Genomic DNA, 19,666 nt, shown 5'->3' on the forward strand with positions numbered 1-19,666 from the left:
AACAGGGCCTAGAGAGCCCTAAGGACCCTCATCCACCTCTTGGCTGCCCTGGGCCCTGCCCACAGCTCTTTTTTCCTTCCAACGTTCCCACCTGTAGCTCCCCTGTTTCCCTTGGTGCCCAGAGCAGGCCCCCCAAATCCCTCCCCAGATCCTCAGGCAGACCTGCGCTAGAGGGGGACCCCATCCCCATGGCCCTAGCCCTCGAGCGGCCTGGTTTCCGCCAGAGGTAGGCTGCAGGCCACAGGGCGCGGTGCGGTTGCCTCTTAAGCCCTGGTTTCTTGGAGGGTGGCCGGCCGGCCGAGAGAGCCAGGCCTTCAGAATTTCCCGGCCGGGACCTGAGGTTCTCGTACCCCAGAGCAGGCTCAGAGCAGAGGATGAAATCTTGGGGACATTCTCTGCGACTTCGCTCCTCTGATTAGCACCTGCCTGTCACAATGAGGAGAGCGAGGCTCAGAGAGGATAAGGGACTTGTTCGCGGTCACACAGACACCAGGGATCAACCTCGAGGCCCCTGAGGCTCCGGGCACTGCTCCCGCGGGTAGATTTCACGGCCACCGAGTCAGCCTGGCCCAGCAGAATCTCCCACCTTCCTCAGCTTGCCGTGTGAACTCATCAGAATATTCCATCCACAGAGAGCAGGGAAACCCAGGCCCTACCCCACTCCTAGACAGTTGGGGTCGCAGGCATGCACCCACGTACACGTGCACAGGCACGACCTTAGGGAAAGGAAGCCACGTGAGGGCAGGCGCCCAGGCGGAAGCAGCTTGGACCTCACCTTCCGTAGCAGGTGGAGTCCCGGAAGGCCCTTTGTGAATCAGCCTGCTTTAAGCTGATTCCCTTCAGTGAGTATGTACCTACTAGGCGTTTGGAGGCTGGAGGGGAAACGCCCTGCCCGTCGGCTCTTCCTTTATTTTTGCTGAGTTGTTCCTCAAGCCAACAAAAGACTAGAGGTCCCGGGGCACCGCTTGCACGGACCCCCAGCGACGAACCTGGTTTAAAAGAAGACTCCTTTTGGCACATCGACAATTACATCTGTGCTGTGCTTTGTGTATTTCATGAGTTTTTTTCTTAAGGTGGGAGCCAACAGTGTTTCAACTTGGAGGGATGGGCCAGTGGGAGGGCAGTTGGTTAGGAAGGGGAGAGACCACGGTTGGCGGTGGTCCCTGGCGGAGCGACCCCGGCAAGGCGGTGGTCAGTCTTGCTCTGAAGCGAAGCGGTCGCTGGGTTCAGCGACCACAACGCCTATGGCTGCAGCCACTGGCAGGACAGGGAGAGAAAACTGCAACCCTAGAGGGGCCTCTGGCTGTCACCTTAGCTGCTGGCCCCAAGTGGGCGCGGGTGGAGAGTTCCATCAGGCTACTAAGCTGCCCTAAGGTCTCGAAAGAACAATGCACTGGAGGAAATCCTTTCTGGCTTATTCGGTCCCTATGAAGACTGTCTTGTGACCACAGCTACCATATTTCGCAAATCCGCAATCAGGTGTTGACTTAAGCAAAGCCCCATGGAGACAGAGAGACAAAGGGAGCTCTGGGGTATCTGGGGACTGGACTCCCATCATCAGGTGGCAGCCAAGGTCAGAGACGGCCATATAAAGAGCAAGCCAAGTGGATAAAAGAGCTGCCAGATGCTGATTGTGACTCCCCTGCCATGTGCCTCATTGTGACCCAACAGCCTCACCAGCTGGTAGGTGTCCCCAGGTCCTGGCATGAGCACAGTGTGGTCGGGGCAGGTGGGGGGGGGGGCGGGGCGCGGTGGCCCAGGTGGCCCTAGGACCCCCCCACCATGGAAAACCAGCTCTATTATGACAGCCTGGGGTCCTGCAGTCAATACCAAGAAGCTCCCCAGGGCGCCAACGACTTACTGCTCCTGCTGCTGGGTCTCGTGATTCTCGTCAACATTGGGATCAACGTGGTAACTGCGGTCAGTGACGGCATGGCCGTGGGCCACCCCGTCCCCCCGGGGGTGGAGAGGGCTGGGGGCGGGCGTGGTCTTCACTCCCACCCCACCGTACCCCCAGATGTGGCATGGACTCCAGAATGCCTTAGACAAGATGATACATTGGATTCATCTGAAAAGTGAGTATGGCAGCAAGAGAGGTAGGGGACACCCCTCCCCCCAATGCCACCGTCACCACCCTAGGAACCCAGGCCGCACTGTTCCCAACCCCGAGCTCTTCTGACATTCACCCTGTCCTCACGGACTCTCGTTGCCCCCAGATGACATCTTCCAGGCTTCCGAAGGTTCCCCCAAAGACGCCCCGGCCAAGACCCAAGACGTTCACATCCACTGTGCCCTGGACCCTGTAGAAGTGAAGATGGCCCGGCCCACCTGCCATCGCTCTTCCTCCTACCGCTGTCTCCGCAGCCCCTGCTGCAGCTGTCGCCGCCACCGCCGCTGCAGCCACCGCCGTGGCCGGCACCCCGGCCACCACCGTCCCTGCAGCCACCAGTGGGGACTGAGGAACCATAGGCATTTCCCCCCCAACCGCTCCGTCTTCCACAGTCACTGTCACAGCCGCAAGATGTCACAGCTACGGCCAGTGCCCTCCTTTGATGAGGACAACCTAGACTCCTGCCTGGAGGAGGATGACCTATCCTTCCCGCACCCCAAGTACCCATGGCGGGGCTGGGGAGGGCTCTACCAGCCGGTGGGCCTGCCCTCCAACTTGGGGCTGTGGGGCCGCCAGGGTGGGATCCTGGCCAGGCTGCCACCACCTTCTCTGTACCCGTCACCTGAGCTGCGCCGCATGCCCAAGCGCGTGGAGGCCAAGTCGGAGCTGAGGCTGCAGTCCTACGGGTCCCACTGCCCCCAGTCCCGAATCTGGGGCAATCTGGAGGCTGAGCAGCGGACCCCGTCTCCACCACCCGTCCGCCGGCTGCCCCCCGGCCCCTCCCGGGTCCCCGCGGGACACAGCCCTTACCCCTCAGGGGCCCAGCTACTCCACGACTCCCGGGATCAGCGGCGGCGTGGTCTGGAGGGCTCCGGACCCCCCTGTGCCCTGGCGCCCCGGGGGTCCCGGCCCGAGGCCCGGGAACCCTGCTCCCCCCAGGCCCACCGGCAGAGCCTCCCTGGCCACGCTCACAGCCAGTCCAACCGCAGCCCCCACCCATCCACGGGGCACTTGGGCTACGGCACCCGGGACCCCCACGAGGTTCGGCGCCGGATGGGCGAATGCACCGAGGCAACGCCCGCCCGGCACCCTCTGACCACCGCATCCCTCACCGTGCTGGGCGAGACCTCCCACCGACAGGCCCTGGCTCCCGGCTCAGCCCTGCTGCCCGGCTCCTCCCAGCCCCTGCCCGAAGTCCAGGCTCCCGAGCCGCGCCCAGCCCAGCCCACCTTCAGGCCACTCAGCCGGACCCCGGGGGCCAATGGCAGTTACCAGGTATACGACAGCCTGGAGCTGAAGCGGCAGGTCCAGGAGAGCAGAGCGCGGGCCAGCTCCCTGCCGCCCCCCTGCACCTCGGCCTCCAGGCCCTCCCTGCACCGGAGCCGGAACGGGAAACTCCACTGACCGGCGGGGAACACGGGCGGTGGGGGGGCGTGGAGAGAGGAATAAAGAGCAACAAAGTCCAGGAAGCGCTGTGATGTTCTGTGGCTTGGAATCGCCCCCTCCTCCTCCCAGCCCGGGTCCCTGCTCTTGGCTTCCCGACACGAGAAGCCAGTGTCCCCTTCTCGGCGGCGGCCACGCCCTCCCTGTCCCATGCCACGCACTAAGGACATCTTGCAGCGGCAGACTCCAAACCACGGGTCCCTGAGCACCTATGCTGGGTCCCTGTCGCCCTGATCCCAAAGTGGGCTCAGAGGCACAGCCCCACGCGAGACCGTGAGGTCAGATTCCAGACCCGTGGGTTCCACGTGTGGGCAGAGCCGGGACCACGGCCCGGCGAAGGGCAGGAAGCATGCCAGGGCTCTGGGGTCCAGCCGGGCCTTCCCCAGGGCTCTGAGGCCAAGGTCTTCCCCGGCCTCAGGAGCCGCCAAGGGGATGGAATGTGCGTGTTTGATGGAGTGAGGCAGCGGGCAGTGGGGGACCCAGCCAGGGCCGCGGGGCAGGCCCCACCTGACCCTCCGGGCTCAGGTGACCTAGTTACCAGGGCACACTGTCCCCGGCCCTCCCTCATTGTGACCCCAGCCGCCCGCCTCATTATGACCCAGTCCTTCTCCCCCTCCCCCGCCAGAGGAGCCTGGCTCCTAGCGAGTATGTGGGGGCCAGGGGGCCCAGGCAGTCCTGGGACCCCCGGCCATGGGACAGCGAGCCCACCCCGGAGCGCCAGGGTGCTCTGGCACCCACCCCAGGAAGTGCCAGGACCTCGGAGACTCAATTCTTCTGATTCTGGGCAGCTTCATCTTGCTCAACGTGGGGATCAACGTGGTGACTCTGGTCAGGGCAGGGCTGGGCACCAGGGGCGGGGGACGGGGGCCTCAAAGGGGCCGGGGCGGGAGGGCAGCGGGCCTTCGGGGCTCACCGCACTTCCGGACTCCCCCTTTCCCCGCGTCCCTCAGCTCTGGAGGCATCTGAAGGGCAACCTGAGGCTCCTCTTCCGTCACCTCTTCCCCAAAGGTGAGCGGGCCCCAGCGTGGCCTCAAGGGGATGTGGGCCTGTCCCCCTTTCTCGGGCCCCTCAGGAAGCCGGGCCTCGTCCGATCCCGATTTCCCCGCAGACAAGCCAGCCGGAGGCGTGGGCAACCGTCCCACGTGGGCGTGCTGCTCCGAGGACCCCAAGAACCTGCGCTCGAGAGTCTCTTCCGGCTACCATCGTCGCTTCCTGCCGGGGCGCTCCGACCGCCTGGACTCCTGGAGAATAGACACAAATGACGAGAAGGCCTCCGGGCGCCACTGGATGCCGCCTCGGGGTGGACACGCAGGGGGTCCTGTGGACGCGCCGTGGGGACTGTGGAAGGAAGGGGCGGTGGGAGCCGGGGAGGCCCCTCAGGTCACAGCCTTAGAGGCCCGGGCGCCCTTCCTCTCCAGGCACGAGACACCTTCCCAGTTCCCCAGGATGAGCAAGGCAGACATGGCTCCCCTCCGCTTGCCCGAGAGCAAGACTAAGACCCCAGACTATGACTCGGCCCCGGCCCCGGCCCCGGCCCAGATCTCCCCGCCAGCCCACACCCCTGAGCACAAGCCCCTCCAGGCCCAGGCCCAGGCCCGGATCTCCCCCCCAGCCCACACCCCTGAGCATAACCCCCTCCAGGCCCAGCCCTCCTCCCCGGCCCTCACTCCTGAGCACCCTGACCCCCAAGCCCAGATCCTCTCCCCAGCCCCCGCCCCCGAGCATGCCTCAGCCCAGGCCCCTCCACATCCCCCAGGCCTCACCCCTGAGCACACCCAGCACACTGCTGCCCAGGCCCATGACCCTGAGCACCCCTCAGCCCATTCCCTGGGTCACAGTCCCAAGCACACAACAGCCCATGCCCCAGCCTTCCCTCCGGCCCATGCTCGTGTGACCTATACCCCCACCCCTCACACCCTGCTCCCTGCTCCCGCCTCTGCCCCAGTGCCTCCCCCAGCTGCTACCCCAGCCCCTGGCTCAATCTCTGTCCCAACCTCAGCTCTGGTCATGACCCTGACTACCGCTCCTGTCCCTATTCCTATCTCTGTCTCTGCCACCATACCTACCCCCATCCTAACTCCTATTCCCTCTACCCCGACTGCCTTCAGCCAAGGCCTCTCCACTGGCCAGGTGGTCTACGATGCCCGCAGGGCAAAGCAGAACTTATGCCACGTGTGCCCGCCCCAGAACTCTGGGTATTCCAGAAAGGACTTGGGCACCCTCCCCAGGGCCCAAGAGGGGCAGGGTCTGGGCAGTTCTGGTGCAGCGGAGCAAACACCGAAGCCACATAGCGGGGACAGTGCCAAGCCCTCCGCAGGGTCCATACTGGGTTACCTGGAGTTGGGGAATATGGAATGGAAGATCTCAAACGGCGCCAAAGACAAGTTCCTACAGCCCAAGACCTTCCCTTACTGCAGCTTCCACCCTTGCAGCTCTGAGAGGAAACACACAGACTCCCAGACTCCAGTCTACCCCAAGTGCGTGGTCTACTCCAAGGATGCCATACCTTCACAACCTTGCGTTCATTCTCCAACCGGTGGCCAGAGCGTGCTGGGCACTATTCCTCCACCATGCACTCTATCTCTGCCTCTTATGCCTCCCAAATCCTTTGTCCTCCGTCAACTCTCCGACCATCAAAATCCCCCAACCTCCCAGTCTTCTCCACCCACCCCCTCTTCCCAGTTTCCCATCCCTCCCCAGCTCTCCAAGACGTTCCAACCCCCAATCCAACCCCAGGCCCCTGAACTTCACGAGAGTCCGGGCCTCAACCAAAACTCTGACCTCCAAAGGACTCCAAACCTTTCAAGAGACTCAAGAGTTCCTAGGAACCCAGGCCTTGCCCCAAATCCAGGCCCCTACAAGAACCCAGGCCTTGTTCAAGATCTTGGCCTGAACAAGCCCCCAGGCCTTCCCCAAGACCCCTATCTTTACAAGAGTCCAAGCCCTTCCCAAGACTCTGGACTTCCCAAGAATCTAGTCCTTACCCAAGATTCTGGCCCCCAGAAGAATCTAGGTCCTATTCAAGATGGAGGTATCTCTAGGAGCCCATGTCTCACCCAACCTTCTGACCTCCACAAAAACACACCATTTCCCCAAACTTCTGACATTCAGAGGAGCTCAGGCTTTATGCAAAACTCTGGAGTCTATAGGAATCTAGAACAAAACCAAGAGACTATACTCTATAAAAGTCAAGATTGCTCCCAAACAACTGGTCTCCATAACAGCCCAGGCCCTGCTCAAGATTCTGGAGGTTATAAGAGTACAGGTAATGCCAACGAGTCGGGAGTCTCTAGGAGTCTAGACCTTCCCCAAGATTCTTGCCCACGTAAGAGCCCATACCTTGCCCAAGACTCTGGAGTCAACAAAAGCCCAGGCTTGGTCCAAACCTCTGGCCTTCATAAGGGCTCAGGCCTTACCCAAGACTCAGGAGACTACAAGAACCCAGGCCTTCCCCAAGCTTCTGGAGTCTACAGAAGCGTAGGCTTTACTCAAGATTCCGATCTCCATAAGAATCCAGGCCTTACACAAGCCACTGAAGTCGAAAGGAGATGCGGCCATACACAAGATGTTGGAATTCACAGGAGCCCAGAACGCACCCAAGACCCTAACTTCCACAAGTACCCAGGAGTCAATCAAGATCCTGGCCCCCACAAGGGCCCAGCCCTTACCCAAGACCATGGCCTCCCCAGGACTCAAGGCCTTACTGGGGGATCGGGCCTCTGCAAGGATTCGTGCCTTACCCCAAGTCCCCACCACCACAAGAACCCAGGCCTTGTCCTAGGTACTGACACTGTCCAGGTCTCGGGCCTACCTCAGACCCCAAAGTCAACACAAATGACAAAGTCATTTGTACCCGAGGAGGCTCCTCGGAAGGAGGGTCCAGAGCAGCACCTATCATGGATTTCTGTTCCACTGAGTCAGAACTCCTACTCCTCCAAACCCCAGGTGGTCTACAATGACCTGCACACCTTCTCAGAGGTACCCGTGCTGATCGAGCTGCAGCCATCCCCCCGGCGAGCAGGCAGCCAAGACTGGGTGTATCGTCCCGTGGGCACCATCCCGTCAGCCTGCCAGAACTATCGCCAGAAGTCTATGCCTCCCCAAAACAACTGGAAGCCCTACTGTCCTGGGTCGGGCACCCGGGTAGGGCACGTGGTCTTTGACGCCCGCCAAAGACAGCTGGGCAGGGACAAGTGCGAAGCTCTGTCTCCCAGGCGCGTTCGCCAAGAGGCACCCAGCAACTCACCGGAGACCATCAGGGAGTGGGGACATCAGTGTGTGGTGAGGACCCTGGAAAAAGAGGGGACAAAGGTGCATTGGGAATAAAGAGGCAAGAGAAGTGTTCTGTGGTTGATTGAGGACATCCACCCCAGCCCCATTCCCGACGCTGGCCAGCCACGGGGCCTCAGGAAGACTGGTGCTAGCCTCGTCCCTGCTCCTACATTGCCATGTAGCGAAACCCATTGTCCCCAAGGCCCTCGAGCTGCATTGTCCGATACAGTAGCCACTGGCCACATACGGCGATTAAAACGTAATTTAATGAAAAGTAAACAAACTTCAGGGGCGCCCGGCACAGTTAGGTGGGGCGCGTAATTCTTGATCTCGGGCTCATGAGTTCAAGCCCCCCACTTTAAAAAAATGAAAGCAAAACAAAAACAAAAAGAGTAAAATCCTGTTCCTCAGTCTCAGCATCTACATTTCAAGGGCCCAATAGGCACGGGTGGCTACTATATTGGACGGCACAGATTCAGAACATTTCCATCGTCGCAGAAAATCCTGATGGACGGCAGTGCTTTATTTAGAGTTTAGAGAAACTTTTCCTTTCCCTAGTCACCCAAACCCACCATCGTCAAAGCTCCCACAGAACCCGGAGAACTTCGTTGTTTTTAGTGTGACTGAGAGGTCACCCTCTGGGGAGGAGGGAAGATGTAGGGGTGCCCTTTGCCCGATCACCCCCAAAACTGTGAGATAGAGCCTCATCCTCAGTTTTCTCAATCAGGTCTCTTGGGTCACAGCCAGATATATGGGAACCTGTCTCCCCAGTTCTGGGCTGTTTTTTGGGGCTCGAGGTGGCCGAGGGAGAAGGGTTCTCTTTGTCAATGACTAGGAACCCCTGATTTCTGGGCTCCCCAAATTGAGCTCTGGATTCTGAGAGGTCCCCTCCACAGGCCACTATAATTTTTCTCGGTGTCTCTGCTTCATTCTCTTGCCATTGACTCAGGCTTATCTCACTTCAGACCCAGTCCCCAGGGTGGGAGGAGAGGGGAGGGCACCTGGTCCAGCCATGGGTCCCTCTGAGCTGTGAGCCTGTCCCTGGTTTCCTGTGGCTCTGTCTTCTCGCTCTGGCTCCTAGTCTCATCCCCGACTTAAGCTGTGCCTCTGATAGCCATGGTAACTGAAAGCCATTTCTTCTCTTGATAATTTCCCCTTGCCCTGCCCCAGCCCAGCTGGGATTTTCCTCTGGACTTGATTTTTTGGTCCTGATAACTCTTCCATGTACATACACGAGCTGGCAGATGTCAAAGTGGTTTTTTTTTTTTTTTTTTTTTTTTTTTTCCCTGCCCTCACTCGTGTCTGAGGTGGGCATCATTAATATGCAGGTCCCTTCCCTGAGCCAGATGTGTATTCCTGGGTCACCTCCTGTGTGTTCTTGCTTACCCCTGACTCCAAGGAGATGCCTCCCCACCCAGCTGCGAGCCGCTTTCCGACACCCCTCTGGCTCAGCTCTATCATGGGCAACCTTCGTAGGCTGCAGTCTCTTCTCTAAAATGCAGTTATGGGGGGGCACCTGGGTAGCTCAGTCGGCTAAGCACGCCAATCCACTCAGGTCACGATCTCGAGGTTTGCGAGTTCCGGTCCCATATTGAGGGGTCTTCACCGACAATGCTTGGGATTCTCTCTCTCTCAAAATAAACTTAAAAAATAAAATAAAATGCAGTTAGGATCGCATGGACGAACCCTCCTAGGTCTAAGCGATTAGGGCTCCTCCACTCACACAAGGGATGCGGAGACCCCTATTTCTCCCCGGGCTCTGGGGTGTGTCCCCCACTATTATCTGCTGCTCAGATCCATCCTCTGTCCCAACCCCACGGGATCTTTTTGTGCCTGGCTGACCTGGGCTCGAAAGTCACGAACAGTTGATCTCCATAGAAACTACAACTTCCATCAGGCACTACTTCAGCGGAACAGGAAAGGATGTGGGGGCGTGGCCCCAACGCCCTGGTAGCTCGGAAGACAAACTACAACCCCCAGGACAGCGCGAGATCTCAGCAGAGGGAAGAGTGACGGAGCTCTGGCTGGAGGCGAGGCCGGCCCGGAACCACCAGGCCGGCCGCCAGAAGGGGGCGTGGTCGCAATGGGGGGCGTGGCCCTGGGAGCTACAGGAAGAAGACACCTGTTGAACCTTCCCATCCGTTCCCTTCCCAGCCCTTGCAGCTGCCCCTGAGAGGGAAGCCGCAGGCCACAAGCCTCTTCCCTTCCCAAATAGGTGAGTGGAGGTAGACAAGGGGCGGCGGCGGAGCCTATTTCATCCCGCAGGAGGGGCCTAACGGCTACTTTTTACCTGCTGCGTCAGGTGAGCCGCTCCACGGGGGCGGGGACCAGCGTGTGAGAAAAGGGCAACGCCGGAGGAGGTATTTACTGGTTCGTTTTCGAGACTAAATTTAGAGCCCTCCATCTGCAGACCCATTGACGAACTCGCTCGCTCGCTCGGCCTGGGGAAGCGAGAAGAACGCGGGCGACTTTTTGGCAGCAAAGGAACGGCCCGTCTAAGCTTCCTCCCGTCCGTGTTTTCCCCTAGCCCCAAACGATTGAGCTGCATGGCTTCCGCGGTCTGGGGGAGTGCGCCCTGGTGGGGCCCGCCGCCCCCAGCCCCCGCCCGGCCGCTCACGGACATCGACTTTTGCTCTGGGGCGCAGCTGCAGGAACTAACCCAGCTGATCCAGGAGCTGGGTGTGCAGGAAAGCTGGAGTGACGCGCCCAAGCCGGGGCCAGACCTCCTCCGGGCCAAGGACTTTGTCTTCTCTTTGCTGGGTAAGTAACTCCGTGCCTTCGGGTGCTCGCAGCTCTCAGTCCCGCCCCGTCCCGTCCCGCCCCGCCCCGCCCCGTCCCGTCCCGGTTTTGGGTCGTGCCCTCCCGATCCTGTCTTTTCTTGTAGGTCTTATTCACCGCCGGGACCCCCGCTTTCCTCCCCAAGCGGAGCTCTTGCTGCTTCGTGGCGGGATTCGCGAGGGCTCCCTGGATCTGGGACCTGCACCCTTGGGTCCCTACGTCCGGGGACCTCATTACGACGCCGGCTTTACACTCCTAGTGCCCGTGTTTTCGCTAGACGGCACCGGGCAGGAGCTGCGACTGGACGTGGACTCCTCTTACGCGTGGCTGTGCCTCCCAGAGCGCATACGCGGGACCTCGGTCCGGGAGGCATGGCAAGATTGCCTAGGACCTCCAGTCCCAGGAGGATGTGATTCCACCCACCGAACCGAAAGTGAAGGAAGTCCCAAGAGCCGGCAAAGCTCCGTGGACCAGCCGCACGGTTCTGTCACTGAGGCTGATCCAAACGAGGCTTTGGAAAAATCACCTCCTGACGTTTCGGGGCAAGAGCCGCCTGGGCAAGGCATCGTGGATCTTGGCTTTCCCACCCCGCTGGAAAACCTGAATGGTGACGTCACGAAAGCAGCCGTCGTTAGCCCAGGCCTGCAGCGGACGGAGGGGTGGGAGGCATGGCCCACACTTTGCCCCGCCCAGGTGGCCGCGTGGTTCTTTGCCTCACTGGCCGCGGTCGCCGAGTCCCTGTTCCCGGTCCCGGGTGCCCCGCGCTTGGTCCACGCCGCCCGCCACGCGGGGTTCACCACCGTCCTCCTGGCTACGCCGGAGCCCCCGCGCCACCTCCTGCTCTTCGACCTGATTCCCGTGGTGTCGGTGGCCGGCTGGCCCGAGGGCGCTCGGAGCCACTCGTGGGCCGGCCCGCTGGCCTCCGAGTCGTCATCCTTCTACCTGGTGCCCGGCGGCCACAGCGAGCAGCCAGGCGCCTCCGGCTGGCAGCTCTGCTTCGCCCGCCAGGAGCTGGCGCTCAAGGCGCGCATACCCGCTCCGCTGCTGCAAGCGCACGCGGCGGCCCAGGCGCTGCTGCGCCCGCTGGTGGCCGGGACCCGGGCCGCGGCGCCCTACCTCCTGCGGACGTTGCTCTACTGGGCGTGCGAGCGGCTGCCCGCGCTCTATCTCGCGCGGCCGGAGAACGCGGGCGCCTGCTGCCTCGGGCTGCTGGATGAGCTGGGCCGTGTGCTCGAGGCCGGGACGCTGCCCCACTATTTCCTGAGCGGCCGAAAGCTCCGTGCGGGGGATGGCGCCGCTGGGCTGCTCGGGGCGTTGGCCGGGCTCCGCGGGGACCCTGCCCGGGCCCTGCGCGCCGCGGTGGAGGAGGCCAAGGCTGCGCGCAAGGGGGGCGGCTTGGCTGGCGTGGGAGGCGGGGCCCATTAAAGACGCTGCTCCTACCCGCGTGGAAAGTGCTTCTGTTGGCTGGCGGGGTGTGGTGGGCGGCCGCCGGCCCCTCGCCTGCAAGGCAGGCTGAGCGTCCCGGGCCCGAAGATCAGTCTAGAAGGCTTCCTCGCGGGTCGTTCCCCACCCTCCTGCCCCGTCCCCGGGCCCTGACCTGTGGTCGTCCCACTTCTGGCCTCTCTGCTCCTCAGGTCTGTGGCCGGCACCCCTCCCCGCCCGGTGCTTCCTCCGGCAACCATCTTCCCCAATTCTTATGGTCTTTTCTCTTAGGAGTCAACAGGGAAGGGGGAGGGGGGCATATTGCTGACAAAACGCAGAAAGAAGGCACGGAGACCGGGGACTGACCAATCTGGCTCACACAAAATCGGAGATTAAGAAGGCCGGATTCGGCCCCAGGCTAGACCTCACCACCACCTCTACCCACTCTCCCCCACTTTCCCCCTTCAGTGCTGCCCTCCCATCCGGGGCAGTAGGGTCCCCTTCTCCATTCTCCCAGCGTCCGCCATTCCATCCATCTTAAGCCCAACCTCTCCTCCCATCCAGGGATCCGCTCAGTGGAGTCGCCTCCTTGCCCCTCCTCCTCTGAACCCCAAGACGTGCGGCCTTGCCTCGGCTCCGCCTGCCTCTGAGACCGTCCCCACTCCCTGCCTCCGAGGAACCCCGGGGTTCCTCCCGCCCGGCTTCACCCCCCCTCCTCCTTCCCGGCGTCTCCGCCCCCTGCCCCGCCCCCGGGCCGGCTCTCGGAGGAGGGGGAGCCGCTGTCGCCGCCGCTGCCTCAGCTCCCCACTGCCGCTGCCGCCGCCGCCGCCGCCGCCGCTGCTCTGCTGGGTCCAGCCGCCAGGCCCGGGGCTCTGACTTCGCCGGACCAGGGCGCTCTGCGGAGACACCCTCCCTCCTTCCTGGGGGTCCGGGGCGCCTAGCCCGGCGTGGAGGGAGGCTCGGCTCGCGAGGAACAGGGAGGGAGGAGCCTGGAACCGGAGCCAGAGCCACCCGTCGCCGGATCAACAAGACAGGACAGGTTGAGGGGCGTCGGGGAAGGAAGAGGGTGCTATAGGCTGTCCCGGGGAAGCCCTGTCGCAGAAAGCTCTGACGCGCCCTGACTTGTAGGGAGCCTGTTCACATTCGGGGACTGGTGATAACGTGGGTGCACGCCTCTCGGGGGGCTGGTTGGATTGGAGGGCGTGGGATCTAAACAAGCACCAGCTGTCCCCGAGGAAATTAAGGGGCAACCCGGGGGGGGGGGCGGGAAACAAAGGATGCTCCTTGTCGCCAGGTGACAGAGGCCCTCCAGACAACCACCTACCTGGTGAACCCACTAGGAAGGGTGGATTTGGAGGTGACTTCAAAAGGAGTGGGGGGTAACAAGGTGAGGAAGGGGGTTCAGCAGCTGGGAACCATGTGAAAAAAAGGTATTGCCCAGAGACAGGGTCGGGGAACCCCTAATCGCTGAGCCGGGGACAGCCTGGGCTTTCCCATAGTTTTGGGGGACTTCAGGGAAAAAAAGTGGGGGACCCACTTAGAAGGTGGCAAAGACACCAAGGTTGGGTTCCTCCCTGACATTGGCAGTGCCCCAGTAGGGATGAGTCAAAGCTAAGGACCCACACCCTTTAGATTACAAGGGTGGGTTTGGCAGGAGTGCGGGTCCCCAAAATAGGGTGGAAAGGTGCTTGGGGGTATTGCAACCACATCTTGGAAATTTTGAGGGTCTTGACTTTGGGCTAAGGGAAGAGGGGACAGGGACACCGGAGAACAGGGAAAGGAGGTAGTTTTCAGTAGGGGGCAAAAGTCGAGGGTGGGGTCAACAGAGATACATAGGCTGCTGGGTCCAGTGGGGCTAGCACGGGGCCCAAGGGTGGGAGCTGGCGACCGAGGGGCGGCGGGGGGCAGGGGCCCTGGGGCTTATCCTCAGCTCCAGTGGGTGGGGCGGTGAGTTGGGACCCCAGCGTCAAGAGCATGCCCCGGTGAGCGCGCTGGGGGCGCCTGCCGGTTTGGGGGTGTCTCCTCCCGGGGCGCCATGGCGGCGCTGGCCAGTAGCCTGATCCGGCAGAAGCGGGAGGTCCGCGAGCCCGGGGGCAGCCGGCCGGTGTCGGCGCAGCGGCGCGTGTGTCCCCGCGGCACCAAGTCCCTTTGCCAGAAGCAGCTCGTCATCCTTCTGTCCAAGGTGCGACTGTGCGGGGGGCGGCCCGCGCGGCCGGACCGCGGCCCTGGTGAGTGGCTGGAGCGGGGTCTCCGGGTCTGGGAGGTTGAGGCCAGGGACGCCGAAGGATGGGGCCCGACTGAGGGGGGCTCCCCGAAAGTGAGAGGTGGGGTGGGCCAGGACGACACAGCTCCTGCCAGATCGTGCCTCAGTTTCCCTTCTCTTTTGCCCATACCCCCGAGTCTCCTTGCTGTCGAGGGCAAGGGGAAGGCTTGAGGGGCTAGGTCTGGCGCTCCGAAGCCTCGCGGCTCCGGCTCGGCCCCCCACTCCTCCCCCCCCCCAACACAGGAGTCCCCACCCCCACCGTCCGCCGCCTACGTGCCGGCTCTCGCGATTCTTTCAATCCCGAGCGCAGGGGCCTGGGGGTTCCGGACGCCTGGGTCACCCCGAGGGTTTCTGCAGCTCTGGCAGCCCCGCCCCCGCCCCGGTTCTCCCGCCCCTCCACGCCTTGGCTCGGTTCCCGCTGGCCGAGCCTGCTTGGCGCGGCGCCAATCTCCCCAGCTCTCCCCCGGGTGTCCTTGCAGCTACCTCGCCAGCCCGCCCCTCTGTGCGCCCGCCTCTGTGACCTGCGCTTCGAGAGGGGAGCCGGCCACCCCCCCCCCATTACCCCCTACGCGACTCCGAAGGGGGCTCCCACACGATCGGGGGACCCTCCGGCGCGAGCAGCCCCGACCCAGTACAGGGCTGGACACCCGCTGGGAGACTGGGGGGTCGTACCACCTACAAGGGGGTACAGGGAAGTCGGCCGAGCGCAAGCGACGGGGGAAGGAGAGTTGTGAGGGTTAGCGCGTGGTCCCCGTCCAGGCTCGGCTGGCAGGAGGCCCTCTGGCCCCGCTCCCGCCGGCTCCCGGCTCCCCCAGGGGCAGCCCCCTCGTGCCCTCCTCCCCCCGCCGCCGGCCCTCCGCTTGGTACGGTCCGCAGCCCACCCTCTGAGTGGGACCCGGCCCCCACGTGACTCAGCCTGCCTCGCCAGCTCCCGGGCCCCCTTCTCCGGTTTCCTCGCTTTGGTACCGCACGTCCCCCACCTCAGGCGGGTTACCTGGCTGAAAGGGAGAGGCTGAGCCTCGGGGAGGGCTGGGCCCCCCGCGAGCCAGCAGACTGACAGACAGACAGACAGACAGACAGACAGATGGGTCAGTGTCAGACAGGCCGGCACTGGGCCAAGGCAAGGCCCAGCGCCAAGCGAGCGGCAGCCGCAGCAGCAGGTGCTGAGTCAGCGTCAGCCCCAGCCCCACCCCCACTCCCGAGGGGGCGCCCCTACCCCGTGGTCACCTGGCCGCCCCCCACGGCCGCAAGCACACTGCCCCTTCAGCGGTCCAGCCTGGCGCCCTCCGCCTTCTGCCTTTGGATGGATCTCCCCTTCCTTTTCCAACTCTTCTCCCCTCCCCCACTGGTGGTTGAGCTGTAGGGTAGGAATTAAGCCATTTAAATAAATTTCAATAAATTAAACAGAAAGCTGGGGGTTAGAGGAAGCAGAAGGGCCCCACCCCCCAGCTTCCTCCCGAGTCAAAGAGAGGTGGCTGAGAGCGAGCTTAGAGGGGCTGAGGGCTGGGGCCCTGGGACCTGCGTCCTCCCCTCCATGGTTCTCTCCTCTGATCCCGCCAAGTGTAGGAATGTTTCTGGGAACAGAGATGTCATTTTCAAAGATGAATGTCTCTCTCTCCAGAGCCTCAGCTCAAAGGCATCGTCACCAAATTGTTCTGCCGCCAGGGTTTCTACCTCCAGGCGAATCCTGACGGGACCATCCAGGGCACCCCAGAGGACACCAGCTCTTTCAGTGAGAGAGGAAGCCAGCTGCTGGGTGGGAGGGGAGGGGAGAGCGGGGCTAGGAGGTGGCCATCCTGTGCCTGCTTCAAGTGCTGTCATTCTCCGTCTGGCTCTTTGACACCCCCCCCCCCCCACCACCACCAAGGGAAGCAGGGGAGCCAGGATGGGGGTCTGAGGCTCGGGACACTGATGCCCCCTCTCTCCACCCCCAGCCCACTTCAACCTGATCCCCGTGGGGCTCCGTGTGGTCACCATCCAGAGTGCCAAGCTGGGTCACTACATGGCCATGAATGCCGAGGGGCTGCTCTACAGCTCGGTGAGACACTGAGGCCGAGTGGCCAGGGGATCGCTGCCCCTGCCAGGGCTCCCCAGCTACAGCCTAAACTACCGCTAGGACTCCCTCTCCCTCCAGCTCTTGCTGATGTGCTGTTATTGCCCGCCGCACAGCACCTCCGCTAGGGTCCCTCCCATCCCTGCTGCCTGCGTAGCCCCCCAAGAACCACCAGGCTCTTTGGCCAACTCTTCCGGCCTTTTGGAACTCCTGCACATCCTACTCCCTCCAGATTTCATGGTTACTGAACTTCGCCAGACTCAGCCCGGAGAGGGGCTGGCAAGAGAGGCTGGAAGGAGAGTAGAGAGCAGGTATCTCCTTATTCCAGGCCCCACCCCCACCTCCTGGGGGGGGGGGTGCTGACCAGATGCTCCCTCGTTCCCCCTTTCTCCTAGTTTCTGCACGGAGTAAGAAGCTGGCCCTCCAGGGGCGCCTGGGTGGCGCAGTCGGTTAAGCGTCCGACTTCAGCCAGGTCACGATCTCGCGGTCTGTGAGTTCGAGCCCCGCGTCGGGCTCTGGGCTGATGGCTCAGAGCCTGGAGCCTGTTTCCCATTCTGTGTCTCCCTCTCTCTCTGCCCCTCCCCCGTTCATGCTCTGTCTCTCTCTGTCCCCCCAAAAATAAATAAACGTTGAAAAGAAGTTGGCCCTCCAGCCCAAAACGCAGGGGTTGTATCCTGACTGGTTCTTTTTGTTTTTTTTAAGTTTATTTATTTTAGAGAGAGCAGGGGAGGGGCAGAGAGAGAGAGAGAGAGGGAGACGCAGAATCCAAAGCAGGCTCCAGGCTCCGAGCTGTCTGCACAGAGCCCGACGTGGGGCTCGAAATCGCGAGCTGTGAGATCATGACCTGAGCCAAAGCGGGACGCTCAACCGACCGAGCCACCCAGGCGCCCCCTGGCTGCTTCTTCTCAGGGCTCCCTTCTGTCCAGTGATAAGTCTTTTCGTCTCTGTCTCTGTGTGCCTTTCTGGCTCTTTGTCTTGTCAGCCGCATTTCACAGCTGAGTGTCGCTTTAAGGAATGCGTCTTCGAGAATTACTACGTCCTGTACGCCTCTGCTCTCTATCGCCAGCGCCGCTCTGGCCGGGCCTGGTACCTGGGCCTGGACAAGGAGGGCCGAGTCATGAAGGGAAATCGAGTCAAGAAGACCAAGGCAGCGGCCCACTTTGTGCCCAAGCTCCTGGAAGGTGAGTATGGACGGACTCAAGGAAAGGACGTCGGGGGGGAGGGTGCTGGCCTCGATGTGAACATCGAGTGACACACAGCTAAGGTACTACGAGTGTTAAAGAGGACACCTGTTATGAGGGGTCAAACCAGGAAGGCTCCGGCCCTGGCCCCCGGGACTTTGGGGAGCCCCTCTCCTGTGGGTTGGGATTCCCAGAGGATGGGTGTAGGGGATGGGAGCCCTTTCAAAGCTGATTCTTCCCACGTCTCTCCGTGCCTAATTCTCCTTCCTGCTCCTCTCTCTCCCCTTCACAGTGGCCATGTACCGGGAGCCATCTCTCCACAGTGTCCCTGAGACCTCCCCTTCCAGTCCCCCTGCCCCCTGAAATGTAGTCCGTGGACTGGAGGCTCCTGGCACTTGCACGGAGCCAGCCACAGCCACAGCCTGTCTCCCAGCCCTGCTCCCGGCCCCGCCCCCACCCGTGCCGCCACACTCATGCCCTGAGCAGCCAGGTCCCACCAGGTGCTGGATCCTGAGGGAGCCAAGGGGCTGGTTGTGACTCCCCAGGCTTCCCTGCTCCTCGGGCCTGGGAGTTCAGAGAGGGGGAGGCTGACAGTGGTCCTGGCTGATCCCTTCTTTCCTTCCACACTCACAGCCCTGCAAAGCCTTTTCCCAAGAAGGCGCCCGGGTTCCCAAAATGACAGAACCAGGACATAAATATTCCCCACCCCGGGGCTCGGCCAGTTCCTGGAGCCCTATGCCCTTTTCATTGCCACTGAACCATAGATTTATAGGTCTACTGGAGCTCAGGATCAGTTTCCTTTTTTTCCCTCCTCCACCTTCTGCCTTGTTCTGGACAGGTTCTGGAACACCAGGCACCCTAGCCAGGGCCCTTTTTGCACTCAGGCTCTGGGCTGGAATGCTGGCATGCTGCCAGGCTCTGTTCTGGATCCATCAGGCTTCTGTCCTTGACCGAGATGGACCCCCCGGTTTCCAGGTAGAGAGGGGCTGGGTATGAGCCCTGTCCGGCTGCTGGCCTTGGCCTGAACTAGGACCGGTCCCAGAACACCACACTTTTAACTTTCTTATCCCAAAGACACCCACTGCTAGAGCATGGTGTTCTAGACACATACGGAGCCATACTTCCTCCTGAATCTCGGCTCTAGGACGTAGACCAGGACTCAGCCCTTTCCTCCAGGATGGAAACGAGGCCTGAATAGCCATATTAATGCTCGTATAGAGGAAGCTCTAGACCCATCCTCCTACCTTCTCTAGTAATGCGTTTCTTGGTGAATCAAGAAACACTTCTTGTTTTTCCTAGGTTTTCTAAAAATCTGATTCTTCCTATAGAATGCTAACCTTATTTATACATGCAGTTTCTAGCTCCTGCAACTCAGCTGGGGTCCCGCCGGGGAAACAGAGTCTGAGGAAGGGCAGAGGAGTTTGGGCAGGAATCCTTGGCTCATAGTAGGGAGGTTGGGATGGGCAGGGGGCCACAACCATGGCATGTTTCGGCTGTGCTTGGGTTGGGGGGGGACATGAACACTTAGCTACCTCAGCAGGAATTCCTCCCAGGTCCCCTTTAAAGCTGAGGTCTTCAGGGTAATGAGTCTAGAATAAAAAGGATAAGAGGAGGGACACAACCTTGATCCCCCAGTGCAGAGACCCCAGTTCAGCAATAAGTTCCACCCCACTCCCCTACAAATCAGGCCAAGGAGGGCGAGGGCCTCTCGGGGCTCTAGACCTCATATACCCCCAGAGCTTCTAACTGACTAGAACTTGCTTAACTTACAGCTTATAACCTCAGCTAAGTTGTAGGTACCCAAAAAGGGCCTGACTAGATTTTCCCAAAAAAGCGTGGAGAGCTTGGGGCAGGCCTGGAAAAGACCAGGAAGCCACCAGTGACTAGGAGGGACACTCTGAGTACCCTCGGACCTGGGCAGGGTAGAGGAGAGGGCCCTAAAGGGAGGGGCTGGGGCTCAGAGGCTGGTCACTTTTCCTCAGGCTCTATTTCTGGCTTGTTGCAAGAGGGGCGCATATTCCCCTCACCCACACAGACCCCGCTCAGGCTCCACCCGTCTCCTGGCTCTGCTCCCAGGGGACAGGGTCTCCACTCCATGCTTTCTCAATTAAAGACGATTTGTACAACGATTTACACGTTGTCTG

At 61.6% G+C, this 19,666-nt stretch overlaps 4 protein-coding genes across 9 annotated transcripts; all 4 read left to right on the plus strand.

Annotated features, from left to right (window-relative positions):
• The first annotated feature begins 24 nt into the window (after positions 1–24).
• SPEM2 (SPEM family member 2) lies at positions 25–3,579 on the plus strand. Of its 4 annotated transcripts, none has more exons than XM_045490252.1 (4): positions 25–1,683; positions 1,809–1,920; positions 2,018–2,075; positions 2,365–3,579. In XM_045490252.1, exons 1-4 carry the CDS (start codon positions 1,648–1,650, stop codon positions 3,512–3,514), a joined length of 1,356 nt encoding a protein of 451 aa, XP_045346208.1. In that variant the 5' UTR covers positions 25–1,647; the 3' UTR covers positions 3,515–3,579. The 4 variants fall into 4 exon arrangements, with proteins under 4 accessions (XP_045346208.1, XP_045346209.1, XP_045346207.1 ...); XM_045490253.1 differs by having other exon boundaries at positions 2,503–3,579; XM_045490251.1 differs by lacking the exon at positions 2,018–2,075 and having other exon boundaries at positions 2,217–3,579.
• Positions 3,580–4,243: 664 nt separating this feature from the next.
• On the plus strand, positions 4,244–7,893 carry SPEM3 (SPEM family member 3). Its single transcript, XM_045490237.1, is given in 4 exon segments — positions 4,244–4,381; positions 4,504–4,561; positions 4,662–7,798; positions 7,800–7,893. Coding segments are annotated over 4 exon segments (3,372 nt in total). The 3' UTR covers positions 7,839–7,893.
• A 1,888-nt stretch (positions 7,894–9,781) lies between these two features.
• On the plus strand, positions 9,782–12,042 carry TMEM102 (transmembrane protein 102). Its single transcript, XM_045490246.1, has 3 exons — positions 9,782–10,040; positions 10,353–10,585; positions 10,710–12,042. The coding sequence occupies exons 2-3, from the start codon at positions 10,372–10,374 to the stop codon at positions 12,026–12,028; spliced, it is 1,533 nt and encodes a 510-aa protein (XP_045346202.1). The 5' UTR covers positions 9,782–10,040; positions 10,353–10,371; the 3' UTR covers positions 12,029–12,042.
• Positions 12,043–12,359: 317 nt separating this feature from the next.
• FGF11 (fibroblast growth factor 11) lies at positions 12,360–19,651 on the plus strand. Of its 3 annotated transcripts, none has more exons than XM_045490272.1 (5): positions 12,360–14,253; positions 15,910–16,020; positions 16,223–16,326; positions 17,324–17,522; positions 17,815–19,651. In XM_045490272.1, the coding sequence occupies exons 1-5, from the start codon at positions 14,061–14,063 to the stop codon at positions 17,883–17,885; spliced, it is 678 nt and encodes a 225-aa protein (XP_045346228.1). In that variant the 5' UTR covers positions 12,360–14,060; the 3' UTR covers positions 17,886–19,651. The 3 variants fall into 3 exon arrangements, with proteins under 3 accessions (XP_045346228.1, XP_045346229.1, XP_045346230.1); XM_045490273.1 differs by having other exon boundaries at positions 12,951–14,207; positions 15,954–16,020; XM_045490274.1 differs by lacking the exon at positions 15,910–16,020 and having other exon boundaries at positions 12,951–14,253.
• Positions 19,652–19,666: the final 15 nt, after the last annotated feature.

This window comes from Leopardus geoffroyi, chromosome E1 (assembly GCF_018350155.1).
Source record: "Leopardus geoffroyi isolate Oge1 chromosome E1, O.geoffroyi_Oge1_pat1.0, whole genome shotgun sequence".
NCBI classification, from domain to species: Eukaryota; Metazoa; Chordata; class Mammalia; order Carnivora; family Felidae; genus Leopardus; species Leopardus geoffroyi.

Bases quoted from the DNA above. Each gene is read 5' to 3' on its own strand.
- FGF11 (XM_045490272.1), top strand. From the start codon at position 14,061: ATGGCGGCGCTGGCCAGTAGCCTGATCCGGCAGAAGCGGGAGGTCCGC. The intron at 16,327-17,323 runs GTGAGACACTGA...TTGTCTTGTCAG, and splicing joins AGGGGCTGCTCTACAGCTCG to CCGCATTTCACAGCTGAGTG. The intron at 17,523-17,814 runs GTGAGTATGGAC...TCCCCTTCACAG, and splicing joins TGTGCCCAAGCTCCTGGAAG to TGGCCATGTACCGGGAGCCA.
- TMEM102 (XM_045490246.1), top strand. From the start codon at position 10,372: ATGGCTTCCGCGGTCTGGGGGAGTGCGCCCTGGTGGGGCCCGCCGCCC. The intron at 10,586-10,709 runs GTAAGTAACTCC...CTTTTCTTGTAG, and splicing joins CTTTGTCTTCTCTTTGCTGG to GTCTTATTCACCGCCGGGAC.
- SPEM2 (XM_045490250.1), top strand. From the start codon at position 1,783: ATGGAAAACCAGCTCTATTATGACAGCCTGGGGTCCTGCAGTCAATAC. The intron at 1,921-2,017 runs GTCAGTGACGGC...CCGTACCCCCAG, and splicing joins GGATCAACGTGGTAACTGCG to ATGTGGCATGGACTCCAGAA. The intron at 2,076-2,216 runs GTGAGTATGGCA...CGTTGCCCCCAG, and splicing joins ACATTGGATTCATCTGAAAA to ATGACATCTTCCAGGCTTCC.